The following is a 21,779-nucleotide window of genomic DNA, read 5'->3' as shown; positions in this document are numbered from 1 at the left end:
TTATAATTAAACTCTTGAAATTAAGGAAAAATATAATTATTAGATTAAAGATATATAAAATATACTAAGTATTTATTAAAAAATTATTATTATTAATTACTTAAACTTATTTTAAAATTAACATTTATCTTATGTTTAGTCATATAGAAGCTGCCTCAATCGTTTGTCCAAGTTGATATAATCTCTCGAATTATAATATTGAACACTATTATTATATTATACAATAGTCATTATTTAACATCATATATATATATATATATATATATTCAAACATACCGTTCGCGTCAAACCAAAAAAAAAGTTGATTGAGTCGTTTTTCACAATTTAATATACGTTAATTCTGTTATTTAAGAAATAATAAATGATTATTTTTTTAATTAAAAATTAGATTAAAAGTCAAGCACATTAGAAATTAAAAAAAATTGATACATCATTAAGTTTTTAAAAATCACAATTTAAGATTTGACTTTGATCATTAATTAGCGAATAAAGGTTTTCAAAAGAAGAGGCCTAAAACACTGAATAGGAATAATGATATTGTAATGACTCGTTGTGTTATAAATTATTGCTCATAAGGTTTTGTTGATGAAATTTTCGTGCTGTCGTTATAAGACATTAAGATGGATGACTTTGGAGCTTAAGATATTAAATACATACTTAGTTCATTTTTATGGGTCATCGGAAAATAAGTGTGTTTTTTGTGAATGGTAGTCCAAAATCATGCAATATTTTTCGTCAAGGTAGATTCAAAGCTGTGTTGGCAAACTTATAAGAAAAACACTTTTTTTTTCTACAGGTAGGAGATAGTTTAGTCATTTGAATATATTTATTATGAAAATTATATTTAGATACTAAATCTATTATGATGTAATAAGAACTTCCGTTTAGAATTAACCTTACGAATTTTAATAATCTGGTTGAGATCAAAGTCGAGAGTTCTTCCCACTTGTAAAATGTAAACGATGGAAGAGAAATAAGTTTAGAAATAAACATAATCGTACTTTCAATATCATCAAGTTTTTAAATTAAACCTTTCGCTCTAAAATTTTATTTAATAGTTAATATAAATATGACAAAAATATAGCTTACCATTGATTTGTATAAAAAAGGTATGATATTTTTTATAGTAATTTTACTACAATTTTTTTTAAACAAGTCAAATAAATTTATATCTGAAAATTACTTTTCACCCGACGTATCCAAAAAATCTAAAAAAAAATAAAATTCTTTTCTATCTCATTTTTAAGTATAAATTATTTATTTTTATACGTTTAAAATCAACTTTAAGAGTTAGAATTATTAAAATAATTAATTATAATAATAAACAAAATCAATTACTAAAATAACACTTTTTTCTCACTGCTAATTAAATCACTTCTCTGAGCTTTATCTTCTCACACATGCACGATGGCAATGGCAACTGAATTAACAGAGAGCCTTGTAGTTTGTAGAAGGCGTGTGAAGTGAATCCAAAGCAGAAACCAATGCAATAAGCACACCTCTAATTCCTTGCTTCCAGAGCACATAATCGGTGGAAGCAGAAGCACCACCCAATTGCAATTAGCATGTGAAGCAAGTTATTCTTAATCCAAATCCAAATCCAAGTCCAATTTCAAAGCACATCACATGAACACAGCGGCAGTGAATCCACAGTGACTTAACCCCCTAAGCCTCCTCTCACACCTGCTTTGTTAATTGTCCCCTTACTCACAATCACAGTCCAATGTTGCATTTATATATAATCATAATAACCTTCCCTGGAATACCCCACAAGCTAGCATTAGCATTAGCATAAGCATTAGCAATAGTAACATTAATTTAGTGTGTTCCACTAACACAAGCTAGCATTTTGCAATTGCAATAGGACAAATTGGAAAACATGTCGGATTGGGGCCCAGTGTTTGTGTCATTGGTGCTGTTTGTGTTGTTAACACCAGGCTTGCTATTCCAGGTACCTGGAAGGTCAAGGTGTGTGGAATTTGGCAACTTTCAAACTAGTGGTGCTTCCATACTCATCCACTCACTCCTCTATTTTGGTCTCATCTGTGTGTTCCTTCTCGCTGTTAAGGTCCACTTGTACCTCGGCTAATTGTTACACCTTATCATAGAATATAAATCATGGGCAAATAAATCTATGTAGTATCTTTGTCCTATTCTTACTGCGTGTAATAATAATTCATATGGTTGTATTTTTATTTTTACTTTTTGGTTCTTCATACTTTATTTTCACGGTTGTTGTGCCTGTATTCAGTTTTCCTTTAATGAATTATAATACTTGATTTTATTCACTTGCATTTGAGATGTCTGAGGCTGTTATACTTGGATTAATTTACAGCGTTTTTTTAATTCAGTTCATAGCTTGATTTGACTTGGTGAAATGCTGGAAAAGAAAAAAGGTGCAGCACTACTGCAAATTGATCACCCGTCAAGACCGTGTTTGTTTTATTTTCCTCTTCAATTATTGCCAAGTGCACATTATACTGACTATTTTGTATAATCGGCAAATCCTAAATCTTAAACTCTGAGAAATTCTTGCTCTGATGTGGCGTAGTTAAATTAGTTATACTAAATCAGTAAAATATTGTACACATAGTTGATTTTAGTTAAATGGACATGTTTGTATAGTATATTAATAAATATATGATGTTGTTAACTTAAGAATAATGAAAATATATTATTTTTAAATTCTTAAACGCAATTCTAAAAATTGAGATTAATCAAACTAAAGAATGAAATAAAAGGCACTTCTAAGTGACGTTCCCCAGAATTGCTCATGCTATAAAATTGGATATACTAAATTTATGCAAAAACATGACATTGTTGGACATATTTTTTAGTTAATAAACGAAAACGTTTCTCTATTAAAAAATAATATGTTTATGCATTCAAGAATCTCATATATAGAAGGAATGGCAGTAGAAACAGGAACTCGGAATCTTTGTTTTTTATATCTGTAAAACAACAAACCTCTCTCTCTCTCTCTTTGGTGGCGTTTTACACCGTTTGTAGTGTCGGGGATGACGATGAATTAAGTCGGGTCGGGTCGGGTCGGGATATAAGATATAATAATTAACCCAAATTAATTAAGAAAATATTTTTTTTTATAAGTTTTAATTAATTGACATGTATTAAAAAAGTTTACTAAAGATTAGATGTGTATTTAATATACTTTTATAATTTGTTCGTGTCCCATTGATTAAGAGAAATGCATGTTCTCTTAGCATTTTTTCTAAAGCACAATTGTCAGTTTTAAACAAAGTAAACATATGATGTCATCTCTCTGACACTAATTTATGTTGATTTAATCTTTAAAAGAAATTTGTGTGTGTATATATTTATAATAATTTAGTCTTTCTTTTGCGAAATTGACCATTTTTTAGACTAAAATTTTCATGAATCAAATTGAGAGAAAAAGAACTAATTTATCATATTAAATCATGCATACCTAAATTCTTTAATTTAATCTATACACATAAAACCATTTTTAATGGAAATTTTTACTGAATTTCTAATGTTGAGGGACTAAAAATTTATATGCACGTGTAGCAATTTTTTTTTTTGTCTAAAAATTGGCCTCGTTTTTTTAATTCCATTTTGTTATAAGCAACGGTTGCAAGAACAAAGTTGCTCTTACCAATTTAGAAGATGTTTATATATTTACTCGTTAAAATATATGGATTATTTTTACTTCTTTCTAATTCAAATTGTATTATAATAACTTGGTGCATTACTATTTTTTTGGGTTAATAATGCATGAATTGTTTGATACCTTTGGATACATTGAGAAACCACAAAGAAAAAAGGGGTCAACAAAGGTCCAATCAGCAATACAAAACAGCCCCAAAGATGGATTATTTGCGTCCTCTCTCCAAACTGTGAGTTGTCTCCAATGGTGATCTTGTTCATCCCTGCCCATGGCCTGCCTTGGCAGTCTATCTCAATCTCTCATCCATCTGAGTGCAGAAATATTTAAATTGCTAGATGATATTTTTATATTAGAGTAGGAGAAAAAATTTTAAAAGTTGATTTCCATTTAATAACAAAAAATATTAAAGATTATGTTTTATTATTTCTCAAAATTAAAACTACACGCCCCTACTATTAAATTTAAAATAAATTATATTTTTCTAAGATATGTTTCCCTATTTCGAGACGCAACATTATGTTTCCTTGAGAGATTGAGATATGTTATGTTTTAATTTATTTTAATGTAAATTAGCATTTTGTAAATGTATTTGTTCTCTGTCTTTTATACACATTGTCATCGATGATTATTTTTGCATTTTTACTATCAACTGTTTGGGATAAGAAAAATTTTCTAAGTTAAAAATCATCTTGAAGGAAACTACATTTCAACAAGTTTTGAGGGTCAAGAAGGAGTCAAAGATAAACCTGAGCATAAGAGAATATTAGAAGATATTTGGTTTTAATTAAAAGGAACACATTTCGAGCTATTTTAAGATATTTTTGTCACATTGTTGATTTTTCTCTAAACTGCTTGAAAGACAAGAAAATATTCTAAGACCACAAAACTAAAGGCTTTTTCGAGAAGTTTTGAGGAGTTTTTAAGTCACTGACACCCAAAACTACTCGAAAAATAGAACTGGCAAGAAAATATTCCAAGTCCACAAAACTGATGGTTTTTCGAGGAGTTTTGAGGAGTTTTCAAGTCCCTGACACCCAAAACAGCTCGAAAAATAAGACTAACAGGAAAATATTCTAAGTCCACAACAAACTGATGGCTTTTCGAGGAATATTTGAGGAGTTTTCAAGTACCTGATACCCAAAACTGCTCGAAAAGCAGGAAGTGGTAAGAAAATATTCCAAGTCCATAAACTTGGCTGAGCTCCAGATTTCCTCCAGAATTGCTCGAAAAACAAGAAGTGGTCAGAAAATATTCTAAGTCCATAAATCTGGTCGAGCTCAAGAGTCTCTCCAAAATTGCTCGAAAAACAGAAATGAGCAAAGAAAATGTTCTAAGTCCACAAGACCAAGACAGACTCTCAAAACTCCAGAATGGCTCGAAAAGAGAAGTCAAGAAGAAACTATTCCAAGGCCATAACATTAAAAGAGTTTCCTAGGTTTCTCTCAGAAATACTCGAAAGATAGGAGTATTGAAAAATCCAAAAGCGGTTACCAGTAGTTATCAACATTCATCACTACGCAAAGGAGATCATGCGCGATAGCGGTTACAGCCCCAACAAACAGCACGATCACAAGCAATCGTGGATAGTGAGCATCAACAGTTGAAGGCAGTTACTAAGAAGTGCCCGCAAAAGGAGGAAAATGGTGGTGATCTTCATGTCTATAAATACTACAAAGCATTATTTCACAGAGGACGACTTTTTGCACCCAGACACCGCACCTAAACACTCTGAGACGCTGAAACCCTGCACCGCGCCAGACACCAGCTACAAGGAGACCCACGGTGACCGTTGTTCGTCGTTGTGAGGAGTCGTACGTTTACTTTCCAGCACCTTTACATTCCTACATTTACCTTTCTGCATTTTAATTTCAGTGCTTGTTGCTTGTATCTATGTACACTGTTTGTTTCCAGTTTACTACATTTTTGTAAAAGCATCTGCGTTTGATTCAATTCTGCACATTTATTATTCACTATTCTTGCTTAATACTCTTTTACGCTGTTAATCTGAACATCACGTTAACAACACACTTAAAAGAACCCAAAGAGGACCTAAATCCAGTACCCAGATTGATCTTTGGATTATTTGTTTACAACAGTCATTTTTCACCGTAAACAAATTGGCACGCCCAATGGGACGATATTGTGTGTTTTGAATGATTGATTGCTTTGTTGCATGATATTACGTAACGGACGTTGTATTATGACTAATAGAGGAAGAAATAGTGATTCGAGTTCTGGGAATGGCAATTCTAGAAGTGATGGTAGTGATACCAATCCAGAGAAGGTAAGCGGCAATACTACTACTGCCGCACAACCCACACCAACGACGGTGTTACCTTGATAACCACGTCGCAATGGTATCAAACAAGCTAGATTTTCTCAAAAATTTGTGCAATACAAGAAGCAAACCTAGGTCATCTCTCAAGGACATAAAATGCATTTTATTTTTAGTTCCATCATGCAATTTCAAATTAGATTGGGGGAGGATTTGTTTTGAATTTAAACGACAAAATAACAAAAACGAAAATTAAGGATTATGAAATTCAACCAATTCAAGATCTCAATCCCTACAATGTAATTCTCGTCGTTCACACAAATATAATCCCAACGAATTTCCAATCACACTAATTCAATACGCATCAACAATCCTAAAATCTAAATCTAGATTATGAATTCCATCAAAACAAGAACTGCAATCGCAAACCCAATGCTTTAACAAAATTTAGAACAATTGATTGATTAAATTAGGTGAATCTAATTAATTCAAATATGAAATTAACCTATTCTTTCTATTTAGGATGCAACGAAAATTCCATATCATGAAAAACGTAATTAACCTAATTAGAAAAGAGGAAGGAAAGGAGGAATTCGATAAAACCTATTTTGAAACTCGAATGCAATGTAGTTTTTGAAACCTTGAACCGGTTGATGAATTAGCCTTGCTTCATAATCATGTTGCTCGACCAATTAGAGAAGGGGATGAAGTTTTCGAAAATAAAAGAGAGGGAGACGAGAGGAATCCTTACGAAAGCTTTTATTTAAAAATTCTGAAAATTAAGGCAAAAAAGAGGGAAGAAGATCCCCACGCGAAATCATAAACCCTATTTAAAGACAAAATAATTGGGCTTAATTAAGGCCCAGCTTCCTAACGAGGTTCCTAAAACCCTAATTAAGTAATGTCAACAATAAAACCAAATTCTGAAAAATTCATTGCAGGACCGCAACATTGTGACGCAGTTTTGGGCCTGAAGATGTTCGAACTGGGCTTTTCTCGCAACAGAGAAGTTGTATATCTCTCTCTTATCTTTCCAGGGACACCAATTTTGTCCAATTCCGAGTAGTGTAGCTCCAGATATGGTCTTTTCAAGAAACTGTATCAAAACAAGAATTTATGGCGGGAATTAAGAAATATTTAAATTTAAATCCTAAATGACTTACCAACACAAATCTAAACTAACACATCAAAATAATATACTAAAAAGACTCAATTAAATCGAAAACATAGAGAGAAAGATGTATTAAAATATGACTATCAAACCTACGCCGTCATCTTTCGTAGTTAGCCAATTTATGGCTACTATGCCGCCAACTAATCCCAGCATAAACCCTGGCCCAAGGCCAAGGCTGGGTGATCACCCATTTGGCTTACCTCCCGTGTGTATGCCTCCTATCTTTGGAGTATCAACCTACTCCAACCCTGTGGTGACAACCGTGTCACCCTAGAGTCAAACCATTCCACCGGGAATGAGTGTACTCCATACCATTCCACCGGGAATGGGTACGATTGGTGGAGTACCTGAAACGCAATTTGCGTTTGGAGCTTCGAGTGGGGATTCACTTCCTACTAGCTCGTTTTCGAATGTTGCCTTACATTCCATGAGGCAACAAATGGATGAAAGCAATCACGAGATGGTCAATATGTTGACTCATCAAATGACCACTGTGTTGAATCCCATAGTGGAAACGACTAATACCAGCTATCAAATTTTGGCTGAACAAATGCGTCGAATTGCTGACGTTTTTGGGGCACCTCGAGTCCCTATAAGGCAAGGGCAAAATGTTGCCTAAACATCTAATCAAGATGCTACAAATCTTGGTCGAAATGGTCAAATTTTCGAGCAAAATAGACCAAATTTTGGTCCAAATCTTCCGAGACAAAATGAGGGAAATTTTCAGGTAGACCAACCCCTAGTTTTTGCTCGAAATCCAAATGCTCCATTTGGGCAAATTGGTCGAAATCTCGACCAAAATCTTTTGAGACAAAATGAGGGTGATTTCCAGGGAAATCAACCCTTTATTATTGCTCGAAATCAGAATGCTGATGAAATACTTGAGCAAGTTAGGCAAAATAATGTAGGGGGCATCAAATTCAATATCCAAACAACCCGAATCCTCAAAATATTGCCAATGTAGTCGAACAAGTCCTGAATCAACATGGGTTCGACGTAGGGTATGCTAATAGACCCAACTTTGTCTCAGCATTCTTTGAGGCAATTTTGCAGGCTAAACTGCCTCGGGGCTGGAAAGTCCCAAAATTCACTAAATTTGTCGGAGATTCCGGTGAATCTACAGTAGAACATATAGCTAGATACGCCATAGAATGTGGAGATTTAGCTCGAAATGAAGATTTAAAGTTAAAGTACTTTCCTAGTTCTTTGACTAAGGGGGCCTTTACCTGGTTCACAAACTTACCCCCGAATTCAATTCATAATTGGAATCAATTAGAAAGAAGGTTTCATGAACAATTCTTTCGTGGTGAAGCGAAAGTTAGCTTAATGGATTTGGTTAATATAAAAAGAATACATCATGAATCCATTGATGATTATCTAAGTAGATTTCGACAAATGAGGTCGAGATGTTTTACTCAAATTTCAGAATATGAACTAGTCCAAATGGCTATAGGCGAATTAAAGTACTTGATTAGAAAGAAATTGATTAATCAGCAGTTAAGAGACATGTCGCAGTTAGCGACGAGAGTGAGGCAAATCGAGTAACTTAAGGCTGAAAAATTTGTCCCTAAGAAAATAGAGAAATTTCCTCGAAAAGACAAAGTGGCTTACATAGGTCTCGCTGAAGGAGAAATAGGAAGCGAGAATGATCTCGACGAAGAAGATGTCGATTTAGGGGTAAATGAGGTAAATGTAGCTGAATTAAAACCAGGACCCCCTTATGTTTGCCAGTCTTTAAAACCACTCGAAATTAAGGACAAAACTCGACCTAACAAGAGTTATGCCTTTGATGTATCTAAAGCTGATCATATTTTCGACATTTTATTGAAGGATGGGCAAATTATATTATCTGATGATCATAAAATCCCTACTGTAGAACAAAGAAAGGGTCAAAAATATTGTAAGTTTCATCATGTTTATGGTCATTGGACTAATAACTGTGTTCGTTTTAGGGATCTTATTCAGGACGCCATTAAGCAAGGACGATTAAAATTCGAGCAAAAAACCAAAATGCCGATGAAAATCGATTCTGATCCCATGCAAATAGAAGCTAATTTTGTGGAACCTATCGACATACTGATGGTCGATGTTGCTGAACAACAAGGGTCATTCGATCGAGCTGTAGAAGAGTTAGAAGGAAAAGGCTCTTTGAATGACACCCTCGAAGCCTTCGAGAAGGAAGAAGCTGAAATCTTCCCAAAGGCTGGTGACTCGCTGCTGGACTTTCTAACTCGAAAGAAGGAAACAGACAGTGAGGTCATGCTGTGCCCGAGGTGCAGTGCCGTTTTCGATAAAGCGGCGGCTAAAGCCTTCGATCAATCAAAGATGAAGAAACACTATCAGGTAACCACCAACTAGGTGATCACCAAGAACAAAGGGATCCAGACCCAGAATGCCTCTATCACCATACGTGATCCCCAGACTGTTCAAAGCAGGACCTTCGTACCTGCTCAAAACGTTCCGAGCAACACATGGGTTCGAAACGTGCTACACCCATCATTAACTCGACCAAAATTGCAGATGGTTGAAAAGGGCGGACCGTCACATTCGATGGTCATGCCACAACAAGTTTTCTCACAACCCAAGTTTTTCACTCAAACTGGGTGCCAGAATCCATCTGGGAGCCATTTTCAGTCGAAAAAGCCCTATTTTAAGGCTCCTATGACTAAAACTCAGTGGCGAAGGGCTCAAAGAATCAGGAAGGCTGAGCATGAAGCACAAGCCTTGGTTCAAGCTCGAGCTCAAGTCCAGGCACAAGCTCAAGCTCGAATCCAAGCCCAAATTCGAGCTCAAAATCAAGTCCAACAAGCCAAGGGAAATGCCGCCAGAAATATGCGGTGTACCTCGGTTAGTGTCGAAGTCAAAATGACTCAAGAGAGAGCACCAGCAATGAAGAAAGACTTGAAGATGAAGAGTCCAGAAATCGAGTACGATGCAGATGATGAATTGATCACCGATGTATTCGAATCAGGCTTTGAAGATGATCTCGAGGACATACTTAGGGTTGTATCCATGCTGCCTGCTGAATATGCCGAAGGCATCGGCAAAGGAGATGAAGAAGACTTCTATGCCGATGACGAACCCGATAATAACCCATGGGGTTATTGTTATTTGGCAAAGGATGGTTCACTTGCTAAATCGTCGGCTGTTTTTGAGAAGCCGACACGTGAAATGAAGAGTCATATGAAGCCGCTATACATTGCGGCTCGAATTAACGAAAAATTTCGAGTAAACAAAGTCCTCGTGGATTTTGGGGCAGCTATCAATATTATGCCCAGTTTTTTACTGAAAAAGATTGGGAAATCTGAAGAGGATTTGCTCCCACACAACTTGGTACTAACGGACTATGAAGGGAAATCTTCAAGTTCCAAAGGGGCCCTAATCGTTAACTTGAGGGTTGGATCTGTTTCTCGACCAACCATCTTCGTAGTGGTAGCTTCTAAGGCAAGTTATAATCTATTGCTCGGGAGAGAATGGATTCATGGGGTTGGGGCAGTACCTTCGTCACTGCATCAGAAACTATGTCTTTGGAATAACAACGGAGTGTTGGAATACGTCGATGGAGATCAGAGCTATTTTAAGGCTGAAGTTCATGTAAACAGTCTCGATAGCAAAACATTTGACAAGTCTTTTGCCAACATTGCGCCACTCCGTATAGAAGATATAGGCGGCCCTTGTTTTGGCCGAAATCCTCTCCTGCCAAATGCTCGCGAAATTCGACACCAGATTCGCCTAGACCCTTCGATGGGTTTTTACGGCTTCCAAGAAATAGTGGAGGCCGAAAAGAATGGAAATAAAGAGCCTTGAAAAGAGCCTTTTGGCTCGAATTTCGGCTTACGTAGCCGAAAATAAAATAAAAATGGCTCTCGAAGCCAGGGATACTTCAGAGGCCGATAAATTTAGTTCGGCCATAAAATCACAAAAAATAGAAGAAATCTCGGCCCATAAAGCCGTAGACCCAATCCAAGGCCATGCAGATATCAACATGGTCGAAAGTTCGGTTCATCTAGCCGAAAGAAGAGAAGCGGCCCTAAAAGTGGCTGAAGGATTGGAGGCCGATTCACCATATTCGGCCATTACGACAAATTCGGCTTATCTAGCCGAACAAAGGCACACATAACTCGAAACATGTGTGATTTAAAAAGAATCGGTTCTAGAGACCAAAGGCAACGATATCCGGCTCGATTGCATCTACGATGATGAACCGATTAGCTTCGAGAAAGATTCAGCTCGAAAAGGGCCAAAAATGGAGGCACAAGATCCCTTAGAAGAAGTGAACCTCGGAGATGAAAAGGAGCCGAGGTTAACTTTCATCAGTAAATTGGTCGACGGAGAAGTGAAAGACCAATTAATCAAGCTACTAAGGGAATTTAAGGATTGCTTCGCCTGGGATTATGACCAGATGTCAGGCCTTTCGAGGGAATTAGTCGAACATCGACTCCCAATTCGACCAGAAAAGAGGCCAGTAAAGCAACCACCTAGGAGATTTGCGCCAGAGATTTTGCCAAAAATCAAGGAAGAGATCAAAAGGCTCCTTAGAGCAAAGTTTATTTGTACAGCCAGGTATGTTGACTGGATCTCGAACATAATACCTGTGATTAAGAAAAATGGATCTCTTAGAGTTTGCATTAATTTTTGAAATCTAAATACTGCTACACCAAAAGATGAATACCCTATGCCAATAGCCGATATGTTAGTAGATTCGGCAGCAGGTAATGAAATTTTAAGTTTGTTAGATGGATATTCAGGGTACAACCAAATTTTTACCGCTGAAGAGGATATATCGAAAACAGCTTTTCGATGCCCTGGGGCTTTAGGAACTTATGAATGGGTAGTAATGCCATTCGGATTAAAAAATGCTGGAGCTACATACCAGAGGGCAATGAACACTATTTTTCATGACATAATAGGAGAATTTTTGCAAGTTTATATTGATGATATTGTCGTGAAGTCTAAGTATAAAAGTGACCATGTTGGTCATCTTCGACAAGCATTTGAAAGAATGCGAAAATATGGCTTGAAGATGAATCCTCTAAAGTGTGCTTTTGGTGTTATGGCAGGACAGTTCCTTGGATTTATTGTTCACCAAAAAGGAATTGAAATCGACAAGAATAAGGCCAAAGCAATATCTGAGACACAAGCCCCGTCGACTAAAAAACAACTGCAATCGTTGCTAGGGAAAATAAATTTTCTACGAAGATTTATTTCCAACCTTTCTGGCAAGGTTAAAATCTTCTCACCCCTATTGAAGTTAAAGAAAGAAGAAGAGTTTCGATGGGAGGTAGAACATCAAGCTGTTTTTGAGGAGATAAAGCAATATCTGACACAACCACCAGTAATTGTTCCGCCAAAGAAAGGTTTTCCCTTGAAGTTAGATATCTCGACATCAGAAGAAACTATTGGGAGCATGCTAGCTCAAGAAGACGAAAATGGTGTCGAAAGAGCTGTTTATTATCTTAGTCGAATGTTGATAAGTGCAGAATCTCGATATAGTCCAATCGAGAAATTATGTTTGTGTCTATATTTTTCTTGTGAGAAATTGAAATATTATATTAGGCCTTTTGATGTGCATGTTTATTCACATCACGATATAATAAAATATTTCTTGTCGAAACCTATCCTTCATGGTAGAGTTGGAAAATGGGCGTTGGCTTTAACAGAGTATTCTCTAATTTATAAACCACTAAAATCTGTAAAAGGCCAAGTTGTTGCTGATTTCGTTGTTGATCATTCGATTCCAATCAAAGAAGTAGATTTTATAAGTCTAAAATCATGGAAATTGTACTTCGATGGATCTAGTCATAGAAATGGAATTGGAATCGGAATACTGATAATTTCACCAGACGAAATCCCAACGAAATTACTCTTCGAGATAAAATTAGTTTGTTCAAACAATGAAGCTGAGTACGAAGCATTATTAGCTGGACTTGAAATATTGTTAAATTTCGGGGCAAGAAATGTAATCATTCGAGGAGACTCTGAGTTAGTAATAAAGCAGCTAACCAAAGAATATAAATGTTTAAGTAGAAACCTCGTTGAATATTGGGTAAAAGTGAATAAGTTATTACAAAAATTTGACGAAGTCATTCTAGAACATATTCCTCGAAACAAAAATCAAGAGGCCAATGAATTAGCCCAAATTGCCTCGAAATATAGAATTTCGAGTGAAAAACTAACAAAATTAACAGAGATAAGGGAGAAGTTAGGGTCAACAAACCTTGAGATCTTAAACATAAATGACTTAACTGACCAAGATTGGAGAAAACCTTTAGTCAATTATCTCAAGGACCCCAACATTCCAACTGATCGAAAAACAAAATTTCGAGCAGTTAACTATACAATTGTGGTTGATGAATTGTATAAAAGGGGTGTTGATGGCACTTTACTTCGATGTCTCAGCGAACATGAGGCTTATATTGCCCTGGCAGAAATCCATGAAGGGATCTGCGGAGCCATCAAGCTGGAGAAAGAATGAAATGGATGTTACTTCGAGAAGGATTGTACTGGCCCTCGATGATTAAAGATTGCTTGGACTACGCAAAATCCTGTGAAGAATGTCAAAAGCATGGTAATATTCAACACGTTCCAGCTTCAGAATTACATTCAATAATTAAGCCATGACCTTTTTGAGGCTGGGCTCTGGATTTAATTGGCCAAATTCATCCTCCTTCGATAAAAGGCCATAAATATATCATTGTAGCTGTAGACTATTTTACGAAGTGGGCTGAGGCAGTTCCATTGAAAGAAGTTACTCAGAGTGATGTTGTTAATTTTATCGACGAATATATAATTCATCGATTTGGTATACCAGAAACCTTGACAACGGACCAAGGAACTGTTTTTGTAGGTCGAAAAGTAACTCAATATGCTGAGTCCTTGAATGTAAAAATGATAACTTCGACCCCATATTATGCTCAGGCCAATGGACAAGTGGAGGCAGTAATTAAAATTTTGATCAAGTTAATTAAAAAACACATTGGATCAAAACCAAGAAATTGGCATGACACTTCAAGCCAAGTATTATGGGCATATAGGAATTCTCCAAATGAGGCCACGAGGACAACCCCATTTCGACTTGTTTATGGCCATAAAGCCGTTTTACCTATTGAAGTGAATCTACAATCAGTTAGATTACAGCGGCAATTCGAGTTACCAAGTGAAGATTATTGGGCCTTAATGTTTGATGAATTGAATGTTCTGGATGAAATTCGCTTAAGTGCCTTAGAGAAAATGATTCGACAAAAAGAAAGAATTGCGAGGTCATACAACAGAAAAGTACGAGGCAAGTTTTTTAATGCTGGTGAATTAGTATGGAAAGTAATTTTACCGTTCGACAAAAAATCAAGGAAACTTGGAAAATGGTCACCCAATTGGGAAGACCCCTTCGAGATTGAAAATGTGTTTTCAAATAACGCTTATTCAATTCGAGAACTTAGAACTACTAGTCGAATCATGTCGATTAACGGTAAGTACTTAAAACCATACAAACCAGAAATACATGAAGTAAAAATAACTTAAGGCAAAAAGATAATTCGAGTAGTAAAAAGGCCAAACGAATAAATATCATTTAAAGTAGAATTCGAGTATTTACATTAAAATAACTACTAGAATTCAAAGAAAAATACATGAAAAAATCAAAAAGGAGGCTTCGAGCGCATTTCAGTGTAAACGGCTCTCAAATTTTGATATCTGGTTTCAAGAGCCGTGCATTGTGCATCCAGACTCGAAATATCCTCCATAGCTTGAGCTTTCTCTATAGTCAGGGTCTTCACATTTTCTATAAAAAAATTTCTTTTCCTCTCACAAGCTGCACTAGCTTTTTTCAGCATCTCTGACTCCTTTCAAGCTCTTTCGAGTTGTTTCTCTAAATCAACGATCCTAGCATCAACCTTTTTCTGCTTCATATCGGCATTGGTAGCTGATTCCTTCAGTTTGACCAACCCAGTTCGAGCATCTTTCAATTTATTAGAAGCAGAGTCCTGCTTAACTCGAGCTTGATCTTGTTTAGAGCCAACCATAGCAGTTTGGTCTATAATAGCTAAAGAGTTGATGAAAAGAGATTCAAAACGTTGGAGCCCTTCAGGAAATGTCGAGAGCTGAACCTTCAACGAAGAAAGTAAACCCTTGATCTTGGCAATCAAGTCCTTGTCAGTTGGAAGATGCTTCATCATTGGCGCATCAAAGACCAAGGACTTGAGCTCTTCGAGTAGTTTTTCAGTTGATTTAGTGGGCTTGGAGACTTCTGAGTGTGACCCTGAAGGAGTATGAGATGAAGAAGAAAAGGTGAAGGTACCAGCCAAAATTTTGTTGATGGCCCCCTCTGGATCTTCCTCCACCATGGCATTAAAATCATCCAAGTTCATTTCTGAGTTAATGGATGATGTTGGTGGCACAACTTCAAGGCTGAGAGGACCTTCGACAGAAATTGGGAGGTTTTCAGGAACTTGGTTTCCTTCTGCAGCATTCTCCTCACCTTCATGTGAGGGCCCCTCCTCTTCTGAGTGATATGTAACAACATCAACCTCAGGTGAACCCAGAGGCGGTGTTTGCCGAGATATAGGGGGCACCTAGAAAAAAAAAGTGAGAAAATTCACAAGTATGAAGATCAATTGTGAAACAGATTAAAAAGATCAATTTCGAGCAAAATCCCGCCTTACCTCAGAAGCTTGCTCTGTTTGAGCTTGATCTTCAGAACTCGAGCTAGATGAGCTCGAAGAAGCATCTGAAGAAGAGCTCGAAGTCCCAGAACTTGAAGACGAAGTTGCTTCATTCCCCAGCGCCAAGTTTTGGGAAACAACTTCACGATTCTTTTTCGAGCTTTTTTGAGATTCCTCAGGAATAGGGGTCAAGCGCTTTTTTGACTCCTGTTGAACCCTAGGAGGGGAATTGACACTTAGAGTGTCATCAATGGAAACCTATTACAAAGAAAAGGTTAAGGTATTGCTCGAAAAAATAGAATTTTACTCTAAAAAGCACAAAATACTTACCTCCGCTGACTGAGTCGAAGGTTAATCAGAAGTTGGTCGAACAGGAGTTGGAATAGCCATTTCGACAGAAATTTTGGATTTGGCAGGATTTGTGGCTTTGGTAGTTTTAGCCTGGAAGATGAAAAATTTCCAAATAATAAGCATCTCGAGAAAAACAAAATAAAACTAAACCCAGATCAAATGTTTACCTTAGACACCCCAGAGGCAGCTTGGGGTGTAGATGAATCCTTTTGTAGGGTTTTTGAAGAAGAGCTTTTTTTAGTAGATTTCTGTTTTTTCTTAGGAGGCTCATCTTCTTCCCAATCCTCTTGGTCATATCGACCAACAAAAGGTTCTGTTGGAAGAGCTGTAAAAGTACTCGAAAAAGGTTAAAATCAAATAAAAAATACAAAAGGTATTTCGAAAAAAAAAAGCAGGGCAAATCTTACCATCTTTAAACTTTGTAAGGATTCTCACATCTTGAATATCAAGGTGAAGAGGGTAAGGATATGTTTTAAAAGAAAATCTCGAAGCTGTTATTCTACTTCGAGGAGGGGATAATTCGTTCAAAAGAGTCGAAGGTAGATCGACCCATTTAGGAGAAATTATGGGTAAAGCCAGAGCAAAGTTACAGTTTGGCAAAGGTGGAAAAGTTGGTCAAAATTTTTTAAAAAAGATTTCTTCTATGAACTTCTCAAAAGGATGAAAATCCCTATACCTATTTACTCTTTCTTTTGTTTTTTCTCTCAAGGAAAGAGCAACTTCAAAAATAGTTTGGGATATTCTTTGTGGTAAGTAAAGTACTTTAAAAAATCGTTCAAAAGATTGGATTTCTCGAATATGCGTACCTCTTGTCTTGGCCTTTGGATCCCCCTTCTGAAATATAGAAAAAGCAGAAGTCATCTTCTGGTTGCACGCTTCGATAGATATCTCAGGGTGATGATAATAAGTAGACCACCAACTTTGAAAAGTGCTGGTACAGTAAAAAATAGGCTCAAACTCAAAAGGGGAAATTTCTGGCCTACGTTTTCGAAAGAAACTAATAGCCTCATTCAAATCATCAATACTCTTTCGAGCGTTTTCAAGAATATCGAGATTTGACCCCTCCAACATGAAAGAAGGTTTTAATTGACCCAACCCAAATTGTCGAGCTACCAGATTTGGTTGATAAGTAACCACTTGATAGGGCCTATGAGTGAAACTACAAAAAAGAAGTTGACATGAAAGAAACTGTCTCCATGTCATTAAAACTTCAGACTGGGCACTTGGGGTCCTCGAAGGAAAAGGACATTTAAACCATACTGGCCCTACCTTTCGAGCAGAAAAAGGAGCAAGTTGAGGAGTGAAAGATTGAAGAGATAAGAAAAAATTGAAATATTGTCGAAAAGCATTACAATAGTATTTTTTGACTATGTTAGTAGTCAAGAAAGTCAAACGGAAACCTTCAATCTCTCGAGAAATATTGGGTGGTTCAGAGCTTTGTAATTTTTCTTCAAAAATACATTCAGCCAGAGCTGAAGCAGCCAAAAAGGGCCACTAATGACTGAAGGAAAGTCACTAGACTTAAATGAAGCTACAGCCTCATTTAAATTCTCATACAAATTCCCTAAGATAAGCTTCCCAAGGCATATTGAAGACTCTTCGTGTAGTAATTGGGCCAAAGTAAGCAGTGTCTTTTGTACTTGGAGCGATCTCGAGCAAAAAACATATGCGGAAAGCCAAAACATCAGAAAAGCAACATGCTCCTCATCAGTAACGGGACCATCTCGATTCATATTCAAGGTTATGAAGAGTTGGTAAGAAAGCTTTTGGAAGTTGGGGGTTACATCAGGATTTTTTGGATGAGAATCTGGTCGAAATGAAGGACCAGTTGGCCTAAGCCCAAGAATGGCAGCCACATCGAAAAGAGTTGGGGTAATCATACCACAAGGCACGTGGAAAGAGCTAGTTGCTCGATCCCAGAAGAAAAGAGAACTCATGATCATAGGGAAGTTGTAAGACAGATTGTACCTAGACAATTGAATGATATCATAGATTCCTATGGCCCTCCAACTATCTTGTTTTTCACCCTCAACTCTATCTAACCAAGGCAAATATAAGTATTTGGTTACAGGAGGCATAGTTCTAAATATTTTTTGAGCATTCTCGAGAGAGTCCAAGTTATATTTGGAAGAAAATGCCAAGACTCCATCAGCGGAAAACTCGACAGATGACTGGGGAACAAAAGGACCTAAAAATACATGAGGTTTCGAGCCTAATGAAAAGGGAATGAGTACCTGGGATTTCCAAATAGCCAGTTTCTCCTCCTCGAGAGGTGGCTCAGGAAGGTAGCTCGAATGACCCAAAGGAACGAGCTCAGCATTGGAGAAGGCAGAGGGAACCTTAGACTTTGAGGCCATTTCGACGAGAAAAAGAGAAGATAGGAAAAAACTGGAAGAGATTTCGACACAAAAGTAGAAGAGAGAGAACATAGCTCTTAAGAGGGGAGTAAAATATGAAAGTGTAAAAAATGGGAAGGTAACTTCGCCTTTTTATACTGGTCCCCAACCTCGTGCAAGGCCCATACAAGAGCCCAAGTCCAGAGTATTTTGGCACTTAGTGGGAAGATGAAGAGATAGTGGGGTGTCTTTTCGATCAAAAATGGCCTTAAATCCCCAACAGAACGGAGCACGTCTCAATAATGGGACATTTTCGGTAACTGCCAAGCAGTACCTGCATTTATTGCGCCGACTTTGAGCGACGTGCCTGACATAAAGCAGGTAAGTGGCAGAGACGCCATAAGAAATGGCGGGAAAAGTAGAAAATGAAAATTTTTCAATTAAATATCAAAATAAAAAATATTAAAATCTCATCAACCTGAGATATTAATATTTTGGGGGGCATCTGTTTGGGATAAGGAAAATTTTCTAAGTTAAAAATCATCTTGAAGGAAACTACATTTCAACAAGTTTTGAGGGTCAAGAAGGAGCCAAAGATAAACCTGAGCATAAGAGAATATTGGAAGATCTTTGGTTTTAATTAAAAGGAACACATTTCGAGTTATTTTAAGAGATTTTTGTCACATTGTTGATTTTTCTCTAAACTGCTTGAAAGACAAGAAAATATTCTAAGACCACAAAACTAAAGGCTTTTTCGAGAAGTTTTGAGGAGTTTTTAAGTCACTGACACCCAAAACTACTCGAAAAATAGAACTGGCAAGAAAATATTCCAAGTCCACAAAACTGATGATTTTTCGAGGAGTTTTCAAGTCCCTGACACCCAAAACTGCTCGAAAAACAAGACTAACAGGAAAATATTCTAAGTCCACAACAAATTGATGGCTTTTCGAGGAATATTTGAGGAGTTTTCAAGTACCTGACACCCAAAACTGCTCGAAAAGCAGGAAGTGGTAAGAAAATATTCCAAGTCCACAAACTTGGCTGAGCTCCAGATTTCCTCCAGAATTGCTCGAAAAACAAGAAGTGGTCAGAAAATATTCTAAGTCCATAAATCTGGTCGAGCTTAAGAGTCCCTCCAAAATTGCTCGAAAAACAGAAATGAGCAAAGAAAATGTTCTAAGTCCACAAGACCAAGACAGACTCTCAAAACTCCAGAATGGCTCGAAAAGAGAAGTCAAGAAGAAACTATTCCAAGGCTATAACATTAAAAGAGTTTCCTAGGGTTCTCTCAGAAATACTCGAAAAATAGGAGTATTGAAAAATCCAAAAGCGGTTACCAGTAGTTATTAACATTCACCACTACGCAAAGGAGATCATGGGCGATAGCGGTTACAGCCCCAACAAACAGCACGATCACAAGCAATCGTGGATAGTGAGCATCAACAGTTGAAGACAGTTACTAAGAAGTGCCCGCAAAAGGAAGAAAACGGTGGTGATCTTCATGTCTATAAATACTACAAAGCATTATTTCACAGAGGACGACTTTTTGCACCCAGACACCGCACCTAAACACTCTGAGACGCTGAAACCCTGCACCGCGCCAGACACCAGCTACAAGGAGACCCACGGTGACCGTTGTTCGTCGTTGTGAGGAGTCGTACGTTTACTTTCCAGCACCTTTACATTCCTGTATTTACCTTTCTGCATTTTAATTTCAGTGCTTGTTGCTTGTATCTATGTACATTGTTTGTTTCCGGTTTACTATATTTTTGTAAAAGCATCTGCATTTGATTCAATTCTGCACATTTATTATTCACTATTCTTGCTTAATACTCTTTTACGCCGTTAATCTGAGCATCACGTTAACAACACACTTAAAAGAACCCAAAGAGGACCTAAATTCAGTTCCCAGATTGATCTTTGGATTATTTGTTTACAACAGTCATTTTTCACCGTAAACATCAACTTTCAGATATTATAAGAAATGGAGATATTGGGCTTAGTCCTAAAAGTTATATATAATAGGCTGTTCAAAGTTTTATTTTATCTGTTGAAATTCTAAAATTGATAATATTGATATTCAAAATTAGGTTGATGACATTGAAAGTCAGAGAAAGAAAAAGTTCTTTGAGAAATAATTTAAAAAAAAGGAACTAGTACATTTTTCTATGAATATTTTTTATTAATAATAATATTTTTATTTTATCATATAAAAAAATAAAATTATTTGATTATTTGATCACCATAAAGAATACCTATGGAGAAAACTTTCCATTAAATGAGAAGTTATTTATGTCAGTAGATTCAGTATACGTTGACACGTTATGCTCTAGCTCGCATCAACCAACAAGGCACTTGATGCTCCTTTTTTGGTTGTCAATTATACCTTGCTTCATTGATTGAGTTACCCTCAAACTCAATCAATTGCATGCCTCACATACCCACATCAGAATCATTCTTTAATTTCCTATTTAACAAGCTTACAGAGAATCACACGGCATTCATTGAAATCACAGAGAAGGGTGAAGTTAGGATCACTATAAAGTTGAACGAAAACTATACTATATTTGTTGTAGAAAAGCTAGTAATTTGTGGAGAGTGATGGCTGATTGGGGTCCAGTGGTGATATCAGTGGTGTTATTCGTGCTATTAAGCCCAGGATTGTTGTTTCAGCTGCCAGGAAAGGGAAGGGTGGTGGCGTTTGGGAGCATGCAAACCAGTGGCCTTTCTATCTTAGTCCACACTATCATCTTCTTTGGACTCATCACCATATTTCTACTTGCTATTGGTGTGCATATCTACTCAGGATAATCACCCCCTACCAATGTACCACAACATCTTATTTTATTTTATTATTGGTGTCTTCGTTTTTATTCTTTTTTAATTATTCTGATTTCAATCATTTTGTTGTACTTTTAAGATGTGATAAAAAGATTGGTGATTTAATTGCTTTTTTTTTTATAAAAAAAATTCTCTAGCTTATAGAATATCTTATGTGCTTCTTCTGGGGCGTTTAAAATTAAACTAAATTATTTCTAAACTGTTAAATCATGATGAAACAATAAACAATAGAATATATCACATTTTATACCGTAGTTTAATTTATTTATTTTTAATTATTAAAATTGAACTAAACTAAATTATATTTATAATGTATCTATATTACTTTTATTATATTTATTAACTCTGTGTGTTGTTTTTATTGCTGACTCGGTTTGGATTTGAAAGTTATGCATTTAATGTTTCTCTTGTAAAGCAATGCTAAAGGTTTGGTTAGCTTACTTGAAGTCTATAAGCAAAGTCTATCTAACAAAGTTGATAGATAACTGGATTAGTTAAA

The 21,779-nt window shown here is 36.3% G+C and overlaps 1 protein-coding gene across 2 annotated transcripts; it reads left to right on the top strand.

Annotated features, from left to right (window-relative positions):
* The first annotated feature begins 1,879 nt into the window (after positions 1-1,879).
* Positions 1,880-21,264, top strand: LOC113853755. Of its 2 annotated transcripts, XM_027484347.1 has the most exons (3): positions 1,880-2,076; positions 7,556-7,558; positions 21,025-21,264. In XM_027484347.1, the coding sequence occupies exons 1-3, from the start codon at positions 1,880-1,882 to the stop codon at positions 21,248-21,250; spliced, it is 426 nt and encodes a 141-aa protein (XP_027340148.1). In that variant the 3' UTR covers positions 21,251-21,264. The 2 variants fall into 2 exon arrangements, with proteins under 2 accessions (XP_027340148.1, XP_027340149.1); XM_027484348.1 differs by lacking the exons at positions 1,880-2,076; positions 7,556-7,558 and having other exon boundaries at positions 20,966-21,264.
* The last annotated feature ends 515 nt before the right edge of the window (positions 21,265-21,779 follow it).

The sequence above is a fragment of the Abrus precatorius genome, unplaced genomic scaffold (genome assembly GCF_003935025.1).
Source record: "Abrus precatorius isolate BTA unplaced genomic scaffold, Abrus_2018 Scaffold11, whole genome shotgun sequence".
Lineage (NCBI taxonomy): Eukaryota > Viridiplantae > Streptophyta > Magnoliopsida > Fabales > Fabaceae > Abrus > Abrus precatorius.
Note: the sequence above shows the minus strand (reverse complement) of the source record. Positions and strands in the feature narration are given on the sequence as shown.